The sequence below is a fragment of the Podarcis cretensis genome (assembly GCF_951804945.1).
Source record: "Podarcis cretensis genome assembly, chromosome: 4".
NCBI lineage: Eukaryota > Metazoa > Chordata > Lepidosauria > Squamata > Lacertidae > Podarcis > Podarcis cretensis.
Window position 1 is genome coordinate 65665290 of NC_137173.1, and position 24526 is coordinate 65689815.

General features: G+C 40.3%; 2 protein-coding genes across 7 annotated transcripts in view; both read right to left on the reverse strand.

The window, feature by feature from the left end:
- The window catches only part of PHEX (phosphate regulating endopeptidase X-linked), a gene marked incomplete at its 5' end in the record, with an annotated part of 111848 nt that extends 102951 nt beyond the window's left edge, over positions 1 to 8897 (reverse strand). For 2 of the 5 annotated variants that reach the window (XM_079972215.1, XM_079972212.1), the window contains 2 exons: positions 5683 to 5723; positions 7794 to 8897. Coding sequence is in view for 1 of the 5 variants with exons in the window: in XM_079972211.1 (XP_079828337.1) it covers positions 5683 to 5737 (55 nt within the window). Of the gene's footprint in view, positions 1 to 5682; positions 5738 to 7793 lie in introns of those variants that run through there. The other 3 variants (XM_079972216.1, XM_079972213.1, XM_079972211.1) reach the window with 2 other exon arrangements.
- Positions 8898 to 11162: 2265 nt separating this feature from the next.
- The window catches only part of SMS (spermine synthase), a 44426-nt gene continuing 31062 nt past the window's right edge, over positions 11163 to 24526 (reverse strand). For both annotated transcript variants that reach the window (XM_079972287.1, XM_079972288.1), the window contains exons 6-11: positions 24260 to 24416; positions 23676 to 23763; positions 21121 to 21235; positions 20636 to 20715; positions 15833 to 15948; positions 11163 to 14860 (exon numbers count right to left, since the gene is read on the reverse strand). In XM_079972287.1, coding sequence (XP_079828413.1) covers positions 14818 to 14860; positions 15833 to 15948; positions 20636 to 20715; positions 21121 to 21235; positions 23676 to 23763; positions 24260 to 24416 — 599 coding nt within the window. In that variant the 3' untranslated portion in view covers positions 11163 to 14817. The remainder of the gene's footprint in view (positions 14861 to 15832; positions 15949 to 20635; positions 20716 to 21120; positions 21236 to 23675; positions 23764 to 24259; positions 24417 to 24526) is intronic.

Genomic DNA, 24526 nt, shown 5'->3' on the forward strand with positions numbered 1-24526 from the left:
CACCTCTGGACCGGCCACCTTTCTGGGAGGGGATAGCTGGAAGTGATATCAGTTCAAAGCCATTTATATCTATTTTATCTTCTTCCCAAGTTTCTTGCAAAAGGATTATCTGAAAAGAGTTTATATAGGACAGAAATTCGGGATCTAATCTTTTCCTTTTCCAGCCAGCAATGTTCCAACTTAGGACTGCTAGCTGGGGACTTCTGTGTTGTTATTTTAACAGTCAAAACGGAGGGGGGGCAGACTCTCTGTTAAAGACAGAAGATGTAACAAAAAAATCAGTTATTTTACTTTGGGAAGATGGTAACTGTGAGAAGCCCTCCAAATTAAAATTTTTAACAATTTGGTTCGACTGTTGGCACACCGTGGATGATCCACTGAAAGTATATCCCTGAACAGGAAGTCTCTTCATTTCGAAATTCTTGGTACAACTTGACAGAGCAATACCCAGGGAGGGAGAAGTTAAGTCCGTCGGAGGAAACCCTCTCGCAGATTTATCATCAGACATTAGGATGATTTTATTGATGCGTCCCATCGAGTCTTCAATCGTTTCCGACGGCGGGTCCTGAGGTGTAACATTCACATTTTCCTTTGAAGAAGGTAATTGAGGGGGCATCATGGGGGCGGGAATTGCAGAAGGCTCTCTCAGGGGCATCACTTGTGGACTACTTCTATATCTGGTTGAAACTGGAGAAGATTCTAGCTCTGGCATAGAAGAGTGAGTTAAAGAGGGATTTGAGTCAAGCAGGGAAATCAGAATTTCGTCCTTAGGTATGTTGGTCGATGAATGTAGATGAAGGTTCAGTGAGGATGGCCGAGCCTGGTTGTCTCGTGATATAGCGCACGGGGCAGAAACAACTTGAAGATTTGAGTCTTGCCGGATGGTTTTTGTTTTCAAAGTGGGGCTTAGCTGAAGAAGGTCAACCACTTCAGTCCGGTGAGCCCAAGTGGAGTTATTTGAAACATCGTTAGTATCTTCCCCTCTATGCTGGACTTGCAAAAGCTGAGAGTTAAGCGTGTCAAATCTTTGCATCATCACCGGCTGTTCTTTCGGAGGGAGGGCTCTGAACGAATCAATAAGTTCCCTTTCGTCAAGGGCAGTCTGCAGATTTTCATCCTCATATATGGCTGTTTGAGACGGTATCAAGTTTGGTCAAGGATGGCACGCTGCAGAGTCATCGCAGTGGGGCCTGACAGTATTTTGAGGTAAGGCAGAGTCTCTTGTCCTAATGTCCTCACCACCAGGGCACCTATTTAGAAGGGGTTTGATCTTGCTATCTGCAAAAACCCTCGTTGCTACGATGTCGGCCATGGACAAAAGCGTTTTCCTCCTAACTATAATAGATGGTGTCAGAGCCGCCCCTAGGTCCCAGCTCACAAAGGACCAACGCCCAGCTGTAGTTATGTACAAAAGTCTTTATTGAAGTTCAGTTGCCATTTCAAAGCCGCAGCATGTAACTCTACGTCTTAGAACCTAGACCGGCGAAGCTCCGTCTGAGTCTCCGCCCCCTAGACACCAGTTTAAGACTCTCGCCTTGCTCCACCTCTTCCTTAGCTCCTTCCTCCTCTGGGCCCTCCTGCCCGCTGGGGTTTCCTCCTTTCTGGACTCTTCTGACGCTGACCCCCCTGATTCTTGCCCCTCCTTCCGGCGGGCTTTAGACCTGGTTCCCTATCCGGGCTACCTGCTGTGCCGCTCGCCTGTACATTTGAACTTGGCGCGCGCGCCCAGCCGGCAACCTTCCTCTTGACCGTTCCCTCGCTCTCCGATGGAGGCGTGGCCAAGCCTGACTCATCTCCTCTCGCTGGTGGTGAATACGCTGGCCCTGATACCTGGGACTCCTCCCCCCCACTATGCTCTGGTGGGGAAGCTGGTCCTGATTTCCAACTGCTGCTCTGGGAGTCCCCGCTGGCCCCTTCCTTCTGGGGTATCCCCCTTGGGACCCCCCTTGCCTTGGCCATCGGCGCCCCCTTCTGTGAATCTTCTGATTCGCTGGAGAGGCTCATGGAATCTCTCGGGCTACTGTCATCTTCTCCTACGCTGCCCTCGGATTGCTCCCCCTCGCTCTCCATCTCCTCCCCTCCCTGCGCTGCCGCTGCGTCCCTGACAGATGGTATCTTTTCAGAGTGGAACCAAGTATCACCTTCAAGAAGTATCACCTTCTGCCGGCGAAGGGGCATCACAGCATATAGGTCAATCTGATGTTTCTTAATTTTTAAAAGTTTGCTTAAACAGTCTTTAGCCCCTTCTAGCGTTGACCATCTTCCTATTTCTGACCTGACAGACAGGCAGCTTTTCTTGGGTTGCAGAGTTAGTGTCTGATTATTCAATTGGGAATTTAAGATATATTTAATTTTGGTCTCCTTTATTTTATCTGAATTGGGGTGAGGCAATAAGTTTTTGACCTCACAAACTGAAGATTGTGTTGTTGATTCAAGTTTTTCGATTTTCAGAGGATATTGGATAATTGTGAAGATACCTCATCCAGCCTTTTGAAAATACAGTGAAGGGTCTTAATTACTAAGTGTAACTGCTCACAACTGGGGAACTCCCCCATATCAGATGTTAAACCATCTTCCTGTGATGAGAGTTTTTCTTTCGTATTCTCCTTTACAGGCTTTACTTTTGAAAAATTTTGAGTCATCGGAATTGGAGTAGCTTCTAAATCAATTAGAGGTAGGAAGCGATTTTGGGTTTCCACTGCAAGGCAATGCTCGGCATGGTCACTCCCTCCTCTATTCCGATGTGGCACCAACCTTGATAGTTTTGGTTTGGGGGATGATAGGGGCTCGTCAAAGTCTCTCAAGCGTTTTTTCTGACCCATACTTTCCTCAGGCCAGGGATTATACAATTCTTAAAATAACAAACACTTGACACACAATTAAGATAATGGCGTTCTCATCTCTTTTAGCAGCCGAGGCCGGCCCGCTGATAAGAAACAACGGGCAGCCTGTAGCAGTCTGGAGCAGGGCCAAGTCTCTCAGAGAGTTTCTATAGCATGCGGCTGCAGCAATTATAAAATACTTCAAAAACTGACTGGGTCAGTTAAGATAAAATATAAAAGATTAAAAGAAGATTAAAAGAAGTCCGAAGAGCACCGGTAAGCGCGTCTTACCTTGGCGCCATGTTGGTCCGTCCTCCTCTGCCCTGGGCCTGTTGTTGTTCAGTGTCTTTATTAACAACTTGGACGAAAGAATTGAGGGCTGCTCATCAAATGACACCAAATTGGGATGGGAAGGTAGTGCCACAGAAGTCAGACTCAGGATTCAAGATGACTAATAGATTGGAGAACTGGGCCCAAACTAACAAAATGAATTGCAATAGGGACAAATGTCACATTCTACACTTGGGCACGAAGAACCAGCTGCACAGATATAGGATGAGGGACACCAAGATTGCTAGTAGTACATGTGAAAAGGATCACATGAAAAGTGAAAAGAATCTGATTCTATAATCTAGGGGACTTAGTAGGCCACAAGCTTAACTGAGTCAACAGTATGATGCAGCAGAAGAAGAAAGCAAATGCTGTTCTAGGCTGCATCCACAGAAGTAGTGTCCAGATCAAAGGAAGTAATAAAAGGTAAAGGTAAAGGTACCCCTGCCTGTACGGGCCAGTCGTGTCCGACTCTAGGGTTGTGCGCTCATCTCACTCAAGAGACCGTGAGCCGGCGCCGTCCGAAGACACTTCCAGGTCACATGGCCAGCATGACGAAGCTGCAGCTGGCAAGCCAGCACCAGCGCAGCACACGGAAACACCGTTTACCTTCCCACTATAAAGCGGTACCTACTTATCTACCTGCACTTAAGAGTGCTTTCGAACTGCTAGGTGGGCAGGAGCTGGGACCGAATGACGGGAGCTCACCCCGCTGCGGGGATTCCAACCACCGACCATACAATTAGCAAGTCCTAGGCACTGAGGTTTTACCCACAGCGCCACCCGCGTCCCTATATAAGGAAGTAATAGTCCTGCTCTATTCCACCTTGGTTAGACTACACCTCCAGTACCGTGTCCAGTTCTGGGCACCACACTTTAAGGAGGATATTGACAAGCTGAAACATGTGCAGAGGAAGGTGACCAGGATGATAAAGGGTCTGGAAACCTGTGAAGCATCCAAAGATGATTTCACAATACAGTACAAAGTTATACAAAACAACTGCTTATATAAAAACAATTACAGTGGTACCTCTGGATACGAACGGGATCCGTTCCAGAGCCGCGTTCGCATCCTGAAGTAAACACAACCCGCATCTGCGCATCCGCGGGTCGTGATTCGCCACTTCCACACATGAGCATGACATCATTTCGGTATCTGAAGAAGTGTGCATGCACACGAAAGCTCATACCAAGAACTGACTTAGTTGGTCTTTAAGGTGCTACTGGAAGGAATTTTTTTTGTTTTGATCATTTCGACCGTCTGCGCATACGCAAGCAGCAAAACATGGAAGTAACACGTTCCATTATGGTACTTCCGGGTCACCGCGGAGTGCAACCCAAAATTGCTTAACCTGAAGCAACTTCAACCCAAGGTATGACTGTACACAGCAAATCTTTCCCCGTCCCTGGTGCCTGCAGCCTCTGCTGATGCTGTACTGAATATCTGAGCAGACACAGCTGGGACACATCAACTCTTCCCAGCTCACCCACAAAGGTCTCAGTAGCGCACACCAGATCAGCACCCTCATCCATGATCAAATCAAGGATGGGTGAAGTCTTACTCGTACCAATGTGGCACTAAACAACAGCACACACAGGCTGGTGGACGTAGCGTATGAGCAACCAGAAACCTGACCGTGGGAGGGGTGGGAGTGAGGAACAAGGCATGAGCAGCCTCATCTTCATCTTCCATGATAGCTTATCACTTCCCCATTGCTGTGTCTCCTGCTAGCTATGAGCAGCGAAATTGGGACACCACTGATGCCTAGGATAAATAATTTTACATCTAAAAAGGTTGGTGTTGCCAGGCAGTGGAATGAGTGACACTGGACCCACATCACAATTTCAAATCTCATCACAGGTAAGCCTAATAAGACTTCTGATGAGGAGCAGCATCACTGTTACGGCCCATTGTGTGTAAAATGATCTGGAGATCTCTCAGGTTGAAAGACAGTGAAGTTATTAATAAAATATGAATGTCCTGAATCTGGCAGTGCAATAAGGCAATTTCTGACAGCTTCTTAACAGGTTTCTTGGGGCACTGGGAGAATCAGCATCTTCAAGAACTCTTGAATGCCAAGAGAAGGTTAATGCTGCAATCAAAGAGATTCTCACTATAGTACACCCTCTCCCTCTGACGTAGCCTGGACAGTATTTCACATCCTCAATATTAGATGTAAAAAAAAATATGCTGGTCAACAGGAGCTATTGTGAGCATGCAACTAAAATTTAATGTCAATTGTATTTACCGCATTCCATTGCATAGACATATACAGCTGTTTCCATGTTCCTAATTCTGAAGTCCAGCACAAAATACTATCTGCATTATTTTATTTTAAACTCCACATTTAGAGCACAATGAAAGCTGGAGATGTGTTTGTTACTTATGGGAATTTAACACTGACACAACTTCCCTATGGGAATATATGGATTAAGAGGATAAGGCGCCAGCCTTCTTGCCTTTCCTTTGCAGAACTCACCTTTGTTGAAACTGTGGTAGGCATTGCTTTTTTTATACATAGTAACCTACCTTGACAAAAAGCCAGTTGTTCAATGTTGATGTGTTTCTTTCTGCTGAAAAACATAGGTTGATTACTATAGGCTGCAGACCGATGTTTGTCTCTCTGTAGTCAGGATTTTTAAATATAGGATATCAAGCTTAAGTTGAGGCCCAAAAGTTTGAGGTCAAGGGAGCTTCTGTGGCCCATCTCATTTATAGTGCGGTGGAGCAGATTATTATATATGGCATATTGCCCACACTGAAAGCAGATATAGTCCAACAGGGAACTTACAGTGTGAGCTTTGTCAAATTATGTCCATATGCCTTATATATCATGTGGCTGCTTAAACTCTGAGGTTTGTTTTACATCAAGTTTCTAGCCTTCATAGGTTTTTTTAAATTGCAAACTGCTACAGAAATATGAAGAACTTAATTTTGGGGGGAAATAGGGAAGCGAAATGGCTGGATTTGCCCATCCCTATGTACAGAACAAAGCATTAGATGCCTAACGAATCTTGATGATGCCTGATGGCCAAATTCAGGAAGTGATTGATATGAGACAGCATACTTCATGCTGTAAACTTTAAATTGTGGTCCAAAGTATACCTGTGTTTGGAAGAAGAGGTCCCGAAACAAGCATATATATCAAGATGTGATAGGTAACTCTGAAGACCAAGACAGAAAGCTGTAAATTTACAACAACCAGACTATATTTTAAGAGTTTGGTAGTAACACTTTGCTGCTTTCTTCACCTTTTGACACTGGCTGCATACTAGAAATGTAGACAATTTGGAAAATGGCTTTGGGGCACCTCTGGCTTTGCCCACAAATAGGTAGGAACATAAAAAGTCAACTCTCCACAAACAGCATGGGCTTACTATTAGCTCACTGTTCATTTTGATTTATTAAGGCCCAGAGTCTGAACTGAGCCAGGCCTTGCTCATCTACATAGGAACACTTACACTTTTAAGGGTCTTCAGGTAGAGGCCTGCTTAAAATCCTTTCCTTCAAGATGCTTGGAGCAAAGCAGTGCTCTCAGAGTGGTGGCCTCTACACTGTACGCCCACCACCTTTTTTTAACAAACTTCCCATAAATTACAGATAATTAACTGGTAGGTAGATGTCAGATCTATTACTGAAAATTCTAAGTCAGTTTTCGTGAGGGATGCCAACCAGCACAGCTGGCACTCCAATGCAGCTATGTATTTAGGGGGAGACAGGTAATGTACCACAGGATACTGATGTTTATTAACAGATTAAGGCTGTAACTTCCATGTACAGTTACCTGGGAAGAAGCCCTGTTGAATACAGAGGCCACCACTTTGCTGAAACTAAGTAGGTCTGTTTAGCCAGTGCTTGGATGGGTGCATGAACACCTCATGTACACTGCGCCTTTGGTTCCATGACAGAAAATGGGATAGAAATGTAGTAAAATAAACAAACATGCCTAGGTTTTCACGCTTCATGTCTTACGTTAACCAAGCAGTAGGAAACCTTGTCTGCTTGGTTAACGTAATATTACTTTGTATCACTTTTTGTAATTTATGAAAGTACAAATCCGTGTCAACTATCATTTTCAGAATGAGAATGTAAATGACCTTTTAATCTTGAACCTCTTACAGCCAAGGTAACTGTTAACTGAAAACACCACAAAGCCTCCTCACAGGATGGAATAAATGAGGCCAAATGTTTGCCTTCCTTAAACACACACACAAAATCCGCAAGAACTGAACATTAAAGAACTAAATATAATTATCCTGGTAAACCAAATTGCTATGTTCCTGGGCAGCCCTTGCGTGACACTTCCCGTAACTTTTCTATCTGAAAGTACTCACAAAAGAAAACTGCTGGTAGGGGGAAAAAATGCAGCAATGTCTTCTGAAGCGATTGAATGTAAATATATACATTCAATACATTCAACGGGAAAGTGGAATAAAAGTGGTTTTTTTATATAGCATTCATACCCTGGCCCTTTAGCCAAAAGGGCTCCAATGAGACATTACAAAAATCAGTTCTTTAAGATGGGCCAGTCCTTGCCCTCAGGCTCACAATCTATAAAGACATGGCACACCAGGAGAAAGGAATCATGAGGAAAGAGCAAGCTGAGGCACAAGTTCTACAAGTTACAGGCAGTCTCTTGCCTGTGATAAAGAACAGCTCATTTGCTTTTAAGCTCTCATCAGATCCAGGAACAGAGATTTTGGCAACATCCAGGCTTGGAGGAAAGAGCAGCTTCTGCCAGTTTCTTACGTAGCTGACTTGATGGCAGTTGGAATCTTCACAGGAAGCCGCTTAATGGCACCTTTTCCCTCGTCCATGTCAATGATAGTTCTCTGGGTGGATTTCCATGAACCAGTGAGCCAAAAGAACAGGATTTTTCTCCACTTATTCTTTTAGGTTTATATGCGTATGCATACATTTTGAGGCTCCTTCATGGATCACTGCCTTGTCGTGGTGAAGGGGCTTGAAGGACTCCCAGAAGCTATGAGCTATGCCGTGGAGGGCCACCCAAGACAGACAGGTCACAGCTGAGAGTTTAGACTAAATGTGATCCACCTGGAGAAGGAACTGGCAATCCACTTCAGTATTTTGCCAAGAAAACTCCATAGACATAAAAAAGTAGAAGCTTTGAGATGAAAGTGAGTGTTTCCAAGGCATGCTCTGGTTCATGGGGTCACGGAGAGTCGAGCAGGACCAAGACGACTAAACAACAACATTTTGAGGGCAAGGAGCTTCATATATTTATATAAACACACCATGCATTTTGAACAAACACTAGAAATGAGAATGCTAGAATAAGCTAAGTGATTTGTGGCCGTTTGATGTGCAGATTAAAACAACAAACCTTCCCACTGGGAAGAAGTTGTAGTCAAGACGACCACACAGCAGCATTCTGTCAAATCTCCAAATAAAGAGAAGAATGTATAACTGAAAATGGGAATGGTTTCCATCCTGAAAAGCTGTAGGGTGTAACTCATATAGACAAGAAGCCTGTGAACATTTGTTCTATGGTAATGCACCTATGTAGCAACTGGCAAGGAAGCTGATTGTAGTCATACTCCAGGGCTAGCTATTATGCCTACACTATGTCTCTTATTACTATGCAGATCAATCCCCAGCATTCCTAAGTAGGGCTGCAAAAGAACCCAGAAAGCTGGAGTGCAATTGCCAGCCAACATAGAAAACAATAGACCGGTGATCAGACATGGTTTTTGTCATCTTTTTACATTCTTCTTCTGAGTGATTGCTTGCTTACAATATTTTATATTGTATTGTTTTGTTCATTGTTTTTTTTTATCTATGTTTGTAGTGTTTAAATTGTTGGGAAACTAATAAATATTATTTTCAAAAAAAAAACCCAGAAAGCTGGAGTGCAATTGCCAGCCAACATAGAAAACAATAGACCGGTGATCAGACATGGTTTTTGTCATCTTTTTACATTCTTCTTCTGAGTGATTGCTTGGCACTCAGCATTGTCTTTGAAGAATATGATTTGGCTACAAAGAATGGCAATCTGAAGTTAGTACCAAAGAGGAAACATGCCTTCACAAATATACCCAAGGCAGAGAGATATCTACTTATATCACTATTAAAAATGCTGCAAAATGGGGAGGGGATTTGAAAGCGGAAATAAAAGGGGAGAAGAGGCTGCCTTAAAAATGCTGAAATCCTAAAATACTTAATTCAGCCTACTATATTAACAAAGTATAGAGATGTAACTGCATTGTGGATAAATATAAAGCAGCATCTTCCTTGGTCTGGGGTTGTTTTTTATTAAAAACTTCCATATAAAGTCATACCTCGGGTTGAAGTTGCTTCAGGCTGAGCGTTTTTGGGTTGAGCTCTGCGGCAACCCAGAAGTAATGGAACGCGTTACTTCTGGGTTTTGCAGCTCGCGCATGCGCAGACGCTCAAAATGACGTTACATGCATGAGCAGAAGCGGTGAATCGTGACATTCTGCTCTGGATGCAAAAGGGGCTCTGGAACGGTTCCCATTCGCACCCAGAGGTACCGCTGTATGTGGACTAGAAGAAGGGAAGGAGCTATATGTCAAGCAGACAGGTGTGAGGTGCAAGAGTTTGAAAAAACACAAGCAAGATTCACTTAATGAAATGCACTCCAAGTGCATCCATTTCAGTCAGGAAAATAAACATTTCTTCCAAAACTACTGAACATCCTACACACAAGAAAAATTATTCAAATGACAACATCTTTGTTAAATGTTCTGATCAATTTGTTAAAGACTGAGTCCTCCTGTACAAAAAATAAAGGGGGGGGGTTTCAGACGATTCCTTCCAGAAGCCTGAACATCTTTCCAACAAACCAGATTATAGGTTTCTGTAGCCACCACATGAAATGAGCACTCATTTAGCACAAATATAAACCAGATAATTGGTATGTGTATGTGTGTGTGTGTGTGTGTGTGTGTGTTGTAGTTGAAACTTTGCATAATGCAATAAAAAAATTGAGCCATCTGACTAGTTTAACTGCAGTACAATTAAACACTTTTTTTGTACTGCTGCAAATTTCAGTAGCACATTTTAGCATCTTGTATATTTTTAGAATTAGCTTCTTGACTTCTTAGGATCATTGTTTGTAGATTCATTAATAAGCCAGAGTCAAAAGGGGCAAGTAACTTTTAAACTGCCTTTTAAACTTTGCATACCAAATCTCTGTACTTTAAAGTATCAGTAAATACTGCACACCTTTCGTCCAAATCAGTATCTCTTGAAGTAGGTTGCAATGGCATGAGAATGTAGCATGATGCTATTACATTTATACCAACAGCAAACTTGGTTGGTTTAGTACCTATCAGTTGGAAAGTGAATAAAATGGAGCCACCATAAAATAAAGTAGTGATTTTACACACTCAAGAGGGACTTCCTAGATTTACAAATATAGTCCTGTATATCAAAAGGAAAAAAATGTACCACAGAATGACCCTAGTATCTTACTCCCTGGTTCCTTTGGAAACCCTCCCCCTGGGCACACACACTTTCCCCCACCGCAGACCAAAAGCAATAGCTGCTCATATGGAGAAAACCAGGATTTTAGAGTAGCTATGAACAGAAGTAACAGCACTGAGAGGTGCTCATTTTATTTCTAATTTGGGTCTTATCTCGGGAGAAGGGAGATGTGATGGGAAGTTTTAATAAACGTAAAAATACAACATGGCTGCAATCCAAGTCAATGGAGCACATGGTTTCTGTGTGAAATTAAGTGAGATTATACGAGGCAGTGTTTCTTACTAGAGGGAGAACCAGATTGGCTCCACCAATACATTTAATACCACATGGACCTCATTCCCTACCTCCCGGTAAACAGCAGTGCCCAGCTGAAGGTCAAGTGACCACACCATCACAACAAATCCTCACTTCATCAAACCAATATGAAATAAATGGCAGAATCCTCTGCATGCTTACTCTTAGGCCACACTAGGTTCAATGAAGCATACTCATAGATAGTTGCACATAGGGTTGTTATTGACAGATATTAACAATTCAGGCAGTACAGGTAATAACAGCGTACCTTTATTTGAATATGTGCACTGTTACTAGTGCAATTGATACAACGCCAGAAGTTTTCTTTCAGCAAAGTCAGAATAGGTATCAAACTTCTTTTTGTTAAATAGTCAAAATTCACTACTAGATGGAGGCAGCATTTAGTGCAAAGAATTAAGAGACACCCCATGCCAACCATCTTTGGGACTGATTTGCATGTGTAGTGAGGCACTCACAACCGATGTTCCACTCTGTTCCATGTGTATTATATATATATATATATATATATATATATATATATATATATATATGTTAATCTGTTGAAGGTTGGTTCTCCCCCGCGCCAATTCTTACACGTCAAAAAGAAAAGAAGTGATTTTTCATACTGTACACTACAGCAACAACTCTATATATATGTATGTATATATAAATAAAGAGTGACAACACTTTATTTGAACATTTCCTCAGTCTATTCAAGCAGTAATAGGAAAAGGGGGTGGGAAGAGATGTTCAGCTTATAACATTTTGCTTTTAAACGCACACACTCACATCTATGTTATAATGATATTCTACATAAAACATTTAAAAAAAACAAAACAAAACACAGTTGCCCTCCATTGTTTCCCTTTCACTGAGAGAATGAAGCATCTATTAGTTGGCCTTCCAAGCAATATCACTTCCCATCTATTCCTGATCCTCATTTCGTATCAGATTTAAGACTAACCTTGGTTCTGTATCTAATAGAATGCACCAGGGAAGTAATACTAAAATATGCCTTTCTCCAGAAAAATCAATGCTATGCTCATGAAATCTATGTATACAATAAAATGAAGTGTCAACATATTCTTCCTCCAAAACCATCCATACTTAACCAGTTAACCAGTAGTTTTCTTTCTTAAGTTTCTTCAGAAAGCCAAAAAAGTGGGAAATTCAAGTAAAAATGTAGAACCACTTTTTTCCAATTACACACAAATGCTTACAAAATTATATTTATCTAGTTGGGGTTTTTTAGTATAGCTATTAGAGGAATTCTGTAACCTAGGGTAATGAATGAATGAGTCAAGATCACTCTCCAGCTACGTAGGACAATGGAACAAAAACGCTTCAATTTACTTAAGAACGTGGCTATTACTTCCAAGTTACAAGCATTGCATAATCCCAAAACAATAAATGAGGTTTTGAAAATAATAGCATTCTTTGATGCACACCATGGGTGTATGTTGGGACATTCTGCACAAAGTATCATGTGTGTTTACTGTAGGCTCCCTAAGATTTTATGTCCGATTGTAAAGGAAAGAAAAGAAGGGTTCTGCCTAAGCTACTACCAATCTACTCAAAAGCAGGGCAAAACAATTTGATATAAATGTGACACAACTATATGCTTTTGCCAGTAGGAAAAAAAGGCTGGTCTGAACCTCCAGACATGTTTGAAATCTGATCCAATGGAAGTTCATAACCATAATCTTCTAAATATAGCACTAGATGTTTTAATTATGACCTCAGACTAGACAGCTTTAAATAACGGTTCCTTCCCAATCTACAGGAACACTTCGTCTGAGCTGAAGGAAGTTTGCACTTTACCACTGGCGAGATCAGACAGTTAACTTTTTAATCATTTTAAGTCAACAGAGATTAAATTACTGATCAGGTAGCTTTAAGTTATAAGACATTTAATTCAGGAGTTATGAATTGTAAACTTACCTTATTTATATGCCCATTTTGTTAGCACAACAGAACCCCAAGGCAGCAAAGCCTTCTGAGTTTCTGGCAATTCTGAATTCCTCCATGTAGCTATGAAGGACTATGCCCTCCTTTCTAAATACATAAAGCAATTCTCCCTAGTGATCGGTTTCTCAGAATGGAGTGGTGCATTCTCATCTTGCAATAATATAGCGTGGGGAAAACAATCTAAGTGCAGCCCTTTCTCTAGTGTGGTGAGAAAAATATAACAGTGAAATACAACACAATTTTTTCCTTTGGGGAGGAGGGGAGTAATTTTGCTGTAAAGTCTGAAACTGCTAAGAGAAGGATAGAACATTTTAATTATAAGGTTGTATTTCTCAGCTATTTTAAGGATTTGCCTATAGCAAAGTCATACGTGAATGATCAGTACATAAGAAAGATTTTACAAAAATATAATTTTACACCATGTGCAGAAGTAGACAGGGTGGGGAGTACAAATGCAATAGGTATTTCAACATGCATATGCAAATACAGTGTATGGGCTAGTGATGTTTTAGCCGCAAGATCCATCAGATCCATGTGGCTGGGCTCAACTAAGAGGAGTAAACACTCTGTTTATAGAGAAGCACAAAATATAAATACTCTCAGGATTACAATCTACCAGAAACTTCACCTGCACAGACTATATTGTAACGACTGGGACACAGCCTGTGCTCTTGAGCTCAGCTCCCACTCAAGTAGATGCGGTTGGTGAAGAAGCTTCCAGTGCATTGTTTCGTAAGTCACTTGGCTAATTTTTCCTTTTCAATGACCTTTCGCACTTCATGAACATTTGCACTAAAGGGGTATGTGACCAATAAAAATAATTCTCAATACACATTTCAGCTTTCCATACTGAAACTGAAGGACTGGGGCAACAGTCCAAGCCATAGTTTCAAAGTTTATAGCACTAACAGTTATTTGTTTAATCTATTATTCCTCCCTATTTATAATAAATATTAACGGGGGCTAGCTTGATTTGTCAAATGACAGCTCACTAATACACTTCTTAAGCCAATGGCATTTATTCCAGCATTAAGTATTTTGTAAGTCTCTTTGTGCATGAGGTAATGCAGCCTTTTTTCACTTTTGTGTTGAAAACGTCTTTAGAATAAAACTAGTCTGATGAAGATGAAGAAACTATTAGTTCTTTCCCTTTATAACCAAAGACTGGGCCCAATCCGTGTTCATTTTGATGTGGCAGTCATTACACCATGGCTTTATCCCCATCGTTTTAGTTGTGCTGAACTTTTCCTCTGAAGAAACCCTCACATTTTCCTCTGAATGAACCCTCACACATTTGAGATTGAGTATTTACCTGTTGGGAAGACCCACTGAAAATGAAATAACAGATCTTGACACATGAGGGTTAGAATAAGGATTCACTATAAGTAGTATCATGGTGGCTTTATAGCACCACAATGGGCCAGAGGGTTTCCTTAAAAAGAAAGAAAGAAGAAGTCTGCCCTTAATTCCTCCAATGGAAGCACATCGATCATTTAACAAACAACCCACTTAAAATCTATTTAAAGCACCGTGACTATTAAACTGATTCATGTCTGAAGGGAGAGAAAATTCTGTGGTACCACACTGAAATGCTAACATTGTCTTTTTAAACTGGTATTCAACGATCTAAAATAAAAAATAAAAATGATCACATTCTAAAGGTTCAGTGCATTCAGCAGCTATAGCTTTGCTGCTAATTCATCTACGTTGACTTTCAAAAAATAACACCCTAGCTCATCAAAATATACATTTTTTCCCATTTGCTTTTAAATTAAAATAATAATAAAAAACATTTAAAGAATTCACAAATCGATAGCATGACTAGGTTTCAGGATCATCTACAGCATATAATTTAAAGATTCAAGACGCCAAGATGTAGCATGTGGCAAGCCCTACACACTTCATGCAGCATGTGTGGCGTGTGGACCTTGAACTTCAAACATCTGTTCTCTTCTTCCAAATAGTATAAAATACCCATCTAAAAACTTGTCAAGGAATCAAATACATATTTTGCACTTGGGTCACATTATGAACAGGAAGAAGAAACCATCATTTCAATGTGAATCTGCATTACTTTTATCAACCTTTGTAAATTATATGGCTAGATTCATAGCTGGAAGGCATTCGCAAAGATCACCTAGCCCCATCCCCTCATAATTCAGGAAATATGACCTTCTGTCCTGATGGAAGTATGATCAACAGCAGGATACCTTGTAAAGCTGTGCCATCGTTGACAACCTTTCAGGTCATCACTTCAAGCCTTAAAAAATACATTTTGGTTGCATAATATCTTGCCATTAAAATTCTCACATCAATGTTAAATTTTCTTTTTTTAAAAAAAAAAAACAACTCCAAGCATTTCAAATCTACATATCCTTACTTCATGGTAGGTTGATGAGAAATACCTTGCTTTTCTTTAGGACAGCACTATTAGTTTACCCGGTGGCACTTCACGTCAATCTTAATAACATGGGCATCATTCTGAACTTTGAAAAATGGAAATTAGTATTATTTCGTGTCCTTTCTGCTGTCTTGGTTTAAAGAAAAACTTCAGCTCTTGTTAAGGCCTGTTACACATGTTAGGAACAAACATACCCATAGCAGATTTTCTGAAAGTTATGGGGTGGTATAATAATAATAATTTATTATTTATACCCCGCCCATCTGACTGAGTTTCCCCAGCCACTCTGACCAAGTTAAACTGTGAATAGACCAACTGAATGAAATGAAATTAGGCACAAGTGATTTAGGCCAAATGGACTTGTCCGAGTAGGGTTTAAATCAGACCCATCCATGTTATTAAATTTTGAAGCAGAATCCTCCCTACATTATTCAGATACTCTTTATATTTTGAAGAGTATGTGCAGTGAAGTCCTTTTGACGTACTCACTATTCACTTGGTTTATACAATGGTACTTATCAAGAGACATGACTTATTAAGCAAGGATACAGTTCCATGTATGAAGGGACACATACAACTTCCTTTGAAAATGCCACAGGACAGTATAGCCTACCAAGCTGTTCTTCGTAGAGAGTCAAAGCTTCAGTCAGATTTACACAATTTCCCTGCAAGACAACATGTGACCTATATATCAATAAAACTGTGGGGAGACATAATGCAAAGGGAGCAAATTCATCAATAGACGCTATATAAACAGAGGTATAAATCACTTATGTCAGTGAATCTTGAAAAAGACACAAATTTATTTATATTATTTGTAATATTTATATACTACGCAATAGCAAAGATTCATTGAGCTGCTTAACATTTGTTTGTTTGTTTATATCCCACCTTTTTTCAGTATTGGGACTCAAGGAGGCTCAAAAAATTAAAGCAAACATGGAAAGATATTAGATAAAAAGCAATTAAACTATAATAGAAATATTAAAACCGTCAGATAGGGAAGTAAGACATAAACACGAAATCTATAAGAAATCATTATTCATAAATTATAAAGTAAGAAAGAAACACTCCAGCTTTAAGGTATGATTCAGATAAAGCACATCATAAGGATATTTACACAGAAGTCCTACCAAGTTCTATGGATTTTATTCTGCATTAAATACATTGAGGATCATGGTTTTGTAGACTCTCATACTAACTCCTTTCCCTTTCCAAATGTTAACACATATTACAAAATTCAAGGACTGGCTACGGTACCACTAGGCAGGAATTTGGAATGATTGCTCAATGCCAATGCTGTACTGACTCTGCAGTGTTACTAATAAAACTTGCTCAGAGTGGCTTTAATCTATGTGAAGCATTTATTTTATCAAAATTAAATATTTCACAATAGTCAAAAGAACATAAACATTCTAAAGTGATTGCTTTACTAATGAATACATCAATAACAGATAATCTTTACCTGCAAATAAGTGTAAAGCACAGCATTAAGGAGATGAGTGAGAAAGATATGACAAGTTTAATATAATAATAATATAATAATAATTTATTATTTATACCCCGCCCATCTGGCTGGGTTTCTCCAGCCACTCTGGGCGGTTTCCAACAAAACATTAAAATACAATAACCTATTAAACATTAAAAGCTTCCCTAAACAGGGCTGCCTTTAGATGTCTTCTAAAAGTTTGGTAGTTATTTTTCTCTTTGACACCTGATGGGAGGGCGTTCCACAGGGCGGGTGCCACTACTGATAAGGTAAGTCCCTCTGCCTGGTTCCCTGTAACTTGGCTTCTCGCAGCGAGGGAACCGCCAGAAGGCCCTCGGCGCTGGACCTCAGTGTCCGAGCAGCAACCTGAATAGCAACAGTGGCATTAAATATATCAGGTGTGGGGAACCTACAGCTGTTCAGATATTGTTGGGCTCCAACTCCCATCAGCACCAGCCGGCAGGACCAATGTCAGGAGTGATGGGAAGCTGTGGTCCAGCACTGTATGAAGGACTGCAGATTCCCCACTCCCGAAATATATAGAAGAGGCTTAAGACAGGGCAATACATAAATGCATGACAAAATGTTATATGAATTCTGAATGGAAGATCATTCATCATATACAGAACAAAAGGAATTTAAATTATAGGTGGAAAATGAATGGCAGGGAGCAGAAGGTAAACAAGGGGAAATACATCCTTGTTTCTATGCTTATTATATTAGAGAAACACATTATTATTATTGTCTCATTTTTTAATATTAGAACATCAAATAAATAGCAGAAGGAAAATAAGTATTTCGGAAATAAATTGAGTTATTAAGTGAACCACAAGCATCGTAAAATAGTAAGAGAGAGGTTAACATAAAGGCAAGGAAGTTAAGTATATAAAACTTGTTTAGTAATCTATTATTATCCGCAGTCCTGCAGTGGTTATTTTGTTTCGCTGCCTTTTACAAAGCATGTAATTTTGTCAGCATTAAATTGAATGGGATAGCATATAAACAACCTGCGTGTGTAATTTGGAAATCACAAATAGAAAACAGCACCAGGTAATTTATGGGACATCCTGCCAGTATAGAGGTAGCTTAATGGCACAACCCAATCTCTATAATGAGAGTAATCTGCAGTCTAGTTTTGTCATCCTTAGTATCCCAGGTTTCATCAACCAGCTCATCAAATGGCAAGCAATCACAGGAGACAACGTGGCAAGCAAATTGTGGAAAGGGAGAAGGAAAATACTTCCGAAATACTTAATTAAATCCAATAGTTTCTCAAGTACTATTCATTCATTCATAACACTTATACACTGCTTTTGAAAAAACAACAACACTCAAAGTGGTTTACGAAAAACTAGAACAATAAAACGAAGAGAAGATCACAACCATACTTCAAAACATACAAAACATAAAAGACTAAAACAGATTAAAATTACCTCAACTTTCTGGGCATCTAGAAATGTTTTTTCCCCCTAGGCACCTAGAATGTTTTTAGCAGATGCCAAAAGGGCACCTGCTTCATCTCACAATAGGCAGGGAGTTCCAAAGTGCAGGTGCTGCCACACTAAACAACCAAGTTCTTACCAATGTGGAACAGGTACCATGTGGCACCTGGAGTAGTGCCACTACTGTGACAACATGTGCATCAGAAGCAGGCGAATATTTCACTTCACAGTACCACACTTCGCCTTAAAAAAAAAAGACCTATGCAAATTCACACACCAGGATGGTTTGTTCATAATAAATCAAATATGCCAAACCTAGGCCATTGTTGGATTTATATGCCCACTTACATTTTTTATTGTACTGAAATTACATAGTGAGCCTCCTGCCCCTAATGCCTGCTGCATCACACAGTAGAGCTCTGTTTGAGGGCTCTGTCCAACTTCACAACTAAGAGTTGTAGAAAGGGGACTTAGAATCATAGAATCATAGAGTTGGAAGAGACCACAAGGGCCATCGAGTCCAACCCCCTGCCAAGCAGGAAACACCATCAGAGCACTCCTGACATATGGTTGTCAAGCCTCTGCTTAAAGACCTCCAAAGAAGGAGACTCCACCACACTCCTTGGCAGCAAATTCCACTGTCGAACAGCTCTTACTGTCAGGGAGGAAAGGAGGTCTTTCCTTTTCAATCCTAAGTAACCACACACCCTTTAAAAAGCTTAAAAACGTCGCTGAAAAGGTTATATTAGGATCTGGAAATATTCCATGAAATACATTTCTGAAAAACGACTCAATTTTCCATCCAAATTTACCCATAAACTATGGAGAGGGAGCATAATCACCCCCACTCTATACCCTGAACCCCAAAGACCAGACTTATAGGGTATTAGTACATAGAGCACACAGGTTGCTGACATTCTCTGCTAGGTGAGCAGAGAAATTATTCCTCAGGTGTCAAAGATCAATTGTCTCAAACCGTTCGAGAAGGAAAATCTCTGTCATTTATTTCTACTATCTCAAGCTTTGATTCCTAGTTAAATCCCAGTATTATTATCAACTTATCAAGTACAAAAGATCGGGTGACTCCCATCTTCCAGAGGAGCTTGGAAACTTTGCCAATACTGCTAAACTTTGAGAACTATGCAGATAATGTTTTAAACCCTTAACAAGGTAAATAAAACTAAAACAAGTGTTTGGGTTATATATGTATATCAAGCATATCTTCTAAGTCTATGCATTTTTAAAAAGTGTGAATTCTCATTCCGTGAGCAGAACTATAACGGCTGTCAAATGTTTGTACACAGCAGCCTGTGTGTAAGATGTGTCTTTCTCAAGTGTGTCACTATATTCCTCGCACATAACATTCTTTGGATTTTATTACAGGAGCCAACGTTTTTAGTTGTCAAGCTCCATCTAGTGGCCAAAGAGTATAATGCAGATGACTACACCGCACAAGATATTCCCTGCCAGCATACAGCAACACTCTAATGGCCATTCCTTAGTTGCATTCGTTTTTTAGGAGCAGCAAAAGGTATCTGGCGTTTTGACAGTGTTCTACTGCTATGGAGCTAACGCTTCCTGATCCAGAAAAGGATTGGGGCCCCTTGCTTGTAACAGTTATTTAAAACAGAGAACTTCTCATACTAACACAGAAAAAGAGACTAGATTGCCTTCTTATATGTTGAAACATTTCCTCTTTAGCTATTAAAACTTGAGGACTGAAAAGTGTTAACTTAAAAATAAAGCATCTGTGGATGAGCTTGCCTAGCTACATATTTCAGAGTCACAAGGTGGCAAAATTAAACAAAAAGCATCTTGTTTGGCACTGACCATGGCTGTTATTGGAAATGTATTGTCTTTCTCCCCCCCCCCCCCTTTAAAAATGCAGCTAGGATTATCAAAGTGTAAGAATATTGGTGGCTGCATGCCAGCTGTAAAATACCCTCATCATTTCTGATAAGGTATAGTATACCTTATCTGTATAAAATAGTATTTGATTTTAACTTCCCTGAAACCAACCAGAAAACGTGAGCCAGGCTGAAAAACGTAAAACAAAAACAAATCAGCTTTAGGTTAATATTCTATACACAGTTTTAGCCAAAATTCAAATTATGTTTAAGTCCCCTGGATTTAACCAGATTCTGGAGCAGGATTATCTGGTCCTAATGCTGGTATGCATAGAAAGCAATGAGCAAGCCTCAAGCATTTATTTGAACTTTCTCAGGTTCTGAAGATCCCATAGTCAAATAAACCCAGATTTTCTCTGATTCACTTCAGCCTCTAGCATGATTGTGTAGGATACATATAAAAGCCTTGGACTGCTCTCGATCTCACCCTAGGGACAAAGCAGCATCTTAAACAGGCTTATTCTTTCAAACTTCTCTGTCATACTTCATTGTGATTACTTTTCATCTGCCTTACCTGTGTAAAATATTTTCCATCAGGTTTCAAGACTTTCATTGAAAGGTCCAGAATCATCCGCAGAAACTCCCACGTAGAATCTAAATTTGAAAAATACTAATTGTTTAATTAGCAATTCACAAGGAAATATTCATAACTGTGGTAAGCTATAGCAAAAGGTAACATTCTTAACGTTACGATAATCTTTTTGTTCAGGGTTATAGGATGCCTTGTAAACACGTGGCAATTACAATGGAAAGGGCATAGCATCTGTGTGCAGAAGTGTGTCATAATGCCCAACTGTGCTCCATTTTCCACACACATGCCCACACACTCGACATGCATACACCATCTAAGCCATTCCTGGGTCAATGCATGCCTCCTTCTCCCCAACCATCCCCTTATCTCACCCAGATAGAAGTTACTCAACTGCAATCAAGGTTTTTAAATGAAAGAGTTTTCATTGTAAACAAGGTTCGCATTCAAAAGGTCAGAGAGACATTAACCTTCTTCTGGAGATGTGGAGATTGGAACAGCTGTCAAATCGTTAATTACATAATCAAACATCCTTTCTTCTTTGGCATACCTCTTCAGGACTGGAATACAATCTTCTATTAGAACCTAAAAAGTAACAATAGTAGAATTTTCATATGTGGGGTCCTCAGTCAGATCACTACTACCTTTTTAGCACTCCCAGATCACTCACCCATTGTTTCTGTCATTTCGATGGTACCAACATTGAAGTCAGTAACTAGACAGTAGCACTGAAGTTAGTAACTACCGTATTTTTAGCTCCATAGGGTGCACCGGACCATAGGGTGCACCTAGGTTTTTTGGGGGGGGATAAAGAAAAAAGATAGTTTCCCCCCCCCAGCCGAGCTTCCCCCGACCCCAGCCCCCAGAACAGGTCCAGGAGCAGCGGCAAGATTGCGCGCAAGAAGGCTTGCGGATAGCTGCCTGAAGCCTGGAGAGCGAGAGGGGTCAGTGCGCACCGACCCCTCTCGCTCTCCAGGCTACAGCGAAAGCCTGCATTCGCTCCATAGGACACACACACATTTCCCTTTCATTTTTGGAGGGGGAAAAGTGCGTCCTACAGAGCGAAAAATACGGTAGTATAGTTTTTGTTTTTAATGCCCTTAGCGTGTGGTCAAAATGTATAGCAAAGCCTGTCAGTGCCTGGTGGTTCACATATAACACATCATGTTTGCATACAAGCCTACATGCAAAAAAGGCAAATGCCCATAACCTCAACATCAGAAGACTCAGATGAACAGATTGCACAGATGCATTGGGCTCTATTTCGGTATGCTCCCATGTAACGTGCACAATTATATGACAGAGAAGGGATGATCTCAGCCTCATTGTGAATATATATTCACCATCTACACAGGATTCTTTAACTCATTTTACTTTCACAACAGTGCCATAAGAAGCTGTCTTATACAGTCAGACAACTGCTTGATCTAGATCAGTACAGGTGAAACTCGGAAAATTAGAATATTGTGGAAAAGTTCATTTATTTCAGTAATTCAACTTAAAAAGTGAAACTAATATATGAGATAGATTCATGAAATGCAAAGCGAGATACGTCAAGCCTTTATTTGTTATAATTGTGATGATCATGGCGTATAGCTGATGAAAACCCCAAATTAACAATCTCAGAAAATTAGAATATTAAATGAAACCAGCAAAACAAGGATTGCAAATAGAGCAGTATTGGATCTCTGAGAAGTAAAAGGATGCATATGTACTCAGTACTTGGTTTGGGCCCCTTTTGCATCAATTACTGCCTCAATGTGGCGTGGCATGGATGCTATCAGCCTTTGGCACTGCTGAGGTGTTATGGAAGACCAGGATGCTTCAATAGCTCTTCTGCATTGCTCAGTCTCATGTCTCTCATCTTTCTCTTGGCAATGCCCCATAGATTCTCTATGGGGTTCAGGTCAGGCGAGTTTGCTGGCCAATCAAGCACAGTAATCCCATGGGCATTGAACCAGGTTTTGGTAGTTTTGGCAGTGTGGGAAGGTGCCAAACTCCTGCTGGAAAATGAAGTCAGCATCCCCATAAAGCTCGTCTGCAGAAGGAAGCATGAAGTGCTCCAAAATCTCCTGGTGGATGGCTACATTGACCCTGGACTTAATGAAGCACAGTGGACCAACCCCAGCTGATGACATGGCTCCCCAAATCAACACAGACTGTGGAAACTTCACACTGGACTTCAAGCATCTGGCATTGTGTGACTCCCCATTCTTCCTCCAGACTCTGGGTCCTTGGTTTCCAAATGAGATGCAAAAGCTGCTCTCATCAGAAAAGAGATTTGGGTGGTTCTATAGGATTTCAGAGGAGCATTTCCCAACTTCTACGTGGAGATACTAGCAGGGATGAACCAGGGTCCTTTGGTTACTAGTGTTGTGGTCCACTCTCAGATTTGGCTGAGAGACCATGATGAGCCCCCTAAGGCTACCCAGAGAACCCATATTTGATTACTACTACTCCCCACCCCCAAAGAATGTGACAAAAGGCAATGGGGGGAATCATTAATTGTGCCAGCATTCATTCCTTTCTGTACAAAACAAAGACATCACAAAATAAAGAAAACTGAAAATAAAGTAATAAGGATCAACATGCAGTTCCAGTTTTACGGTGCTAGAATATTTCCTTTTATAAATTGAATTTAAACCATTTATTTATTTTTTCTATAACATTATTCTAATTAGGAAGTCTAGCATACCTCAGATGCCTAGTTCTTGAGTTTATAAATGTACTATATAGCCTGTTTATGCAGAACACATTATGACTCTATTTCACAGTCCTGCTGTAGATGGAATAATGGATATTATAATTTCAGTGCATGCGGCCTCTTCCGAAACATGTATACATTTTAGTGACTGAAAGCAAAAAGAAAATCAACTGCTACTAGTTTATCATTTGTTCATAATGTCTTAGAATTGTATATAGCTATACACAATACACAGTATTGCATCAGAAAGTACTCCCAAACGTGTATTTTCATTGATGCAGATAACATCTTTCATTTTGCATGTTTAAAACAATTAGTTACCTGATAGCATTCTCCTTTCAGATTGTCCAAGACATCTCCACATGTTTTGCGCATATATTTTCGACACCCGTCAATCACCATTTGGTCAATGTATCTGATGCTAGTTAAGAATCCACCAACTCATTTTGTTGAAGTTATTAAAATAAGTTATTTAGTTTTGCTTCAGAATAGCAAGGTTTAGATTCCATAACCAATAGACAATTGTTTCAGGCAACTCTTAAATACATGTTATTGACAACTGTTTTAAACATTCCTTTATAAGTAGCTAATTATCTGACACATAGTCCTAATTTTAAAATATACTTAGCATGGCTCAGAAAGTTTAAATTTGCTGCATAATCATAAATGGCCAACATTTAAGTATCTTGGTCAAACGATCTACTAAAGTCATGATGCCTCTATCTGAATTAGGACAATCTGAGCCAGATTTAGGGTGCCCGACACACAATGCAGAACTTAAGATGGTTCTGAGAGGTGCTTGCATTAATTGTCTGATCTATTTTGATCTTTCAGAACAGATTACACAGGGAGAAATCATGACAAAACATTTTCAAAATGAACCATCACCCGCTTATTAAAAGGATATCTCTACCATGGTGACCATCTTTGGTTTCAATTTGACTATTTCATACAGTATTCCCCCATCACCACCTCCAAGAATGAGGACTTCTTTGTCCGTGTAGTCTTCCTTCCCGCTGCCCATTATAGCTTGTGTATATGCCAGGTCACTCTCTGCCAGATCTTGAAAAGCACAGGGATTAAGAGATATATGTGAGCATGTTATAAAAAAAATTCTTTTGTTTGTGCTAAATAAGAACATAAAGTTAGACCCGCTTGCATTTACATTTCAG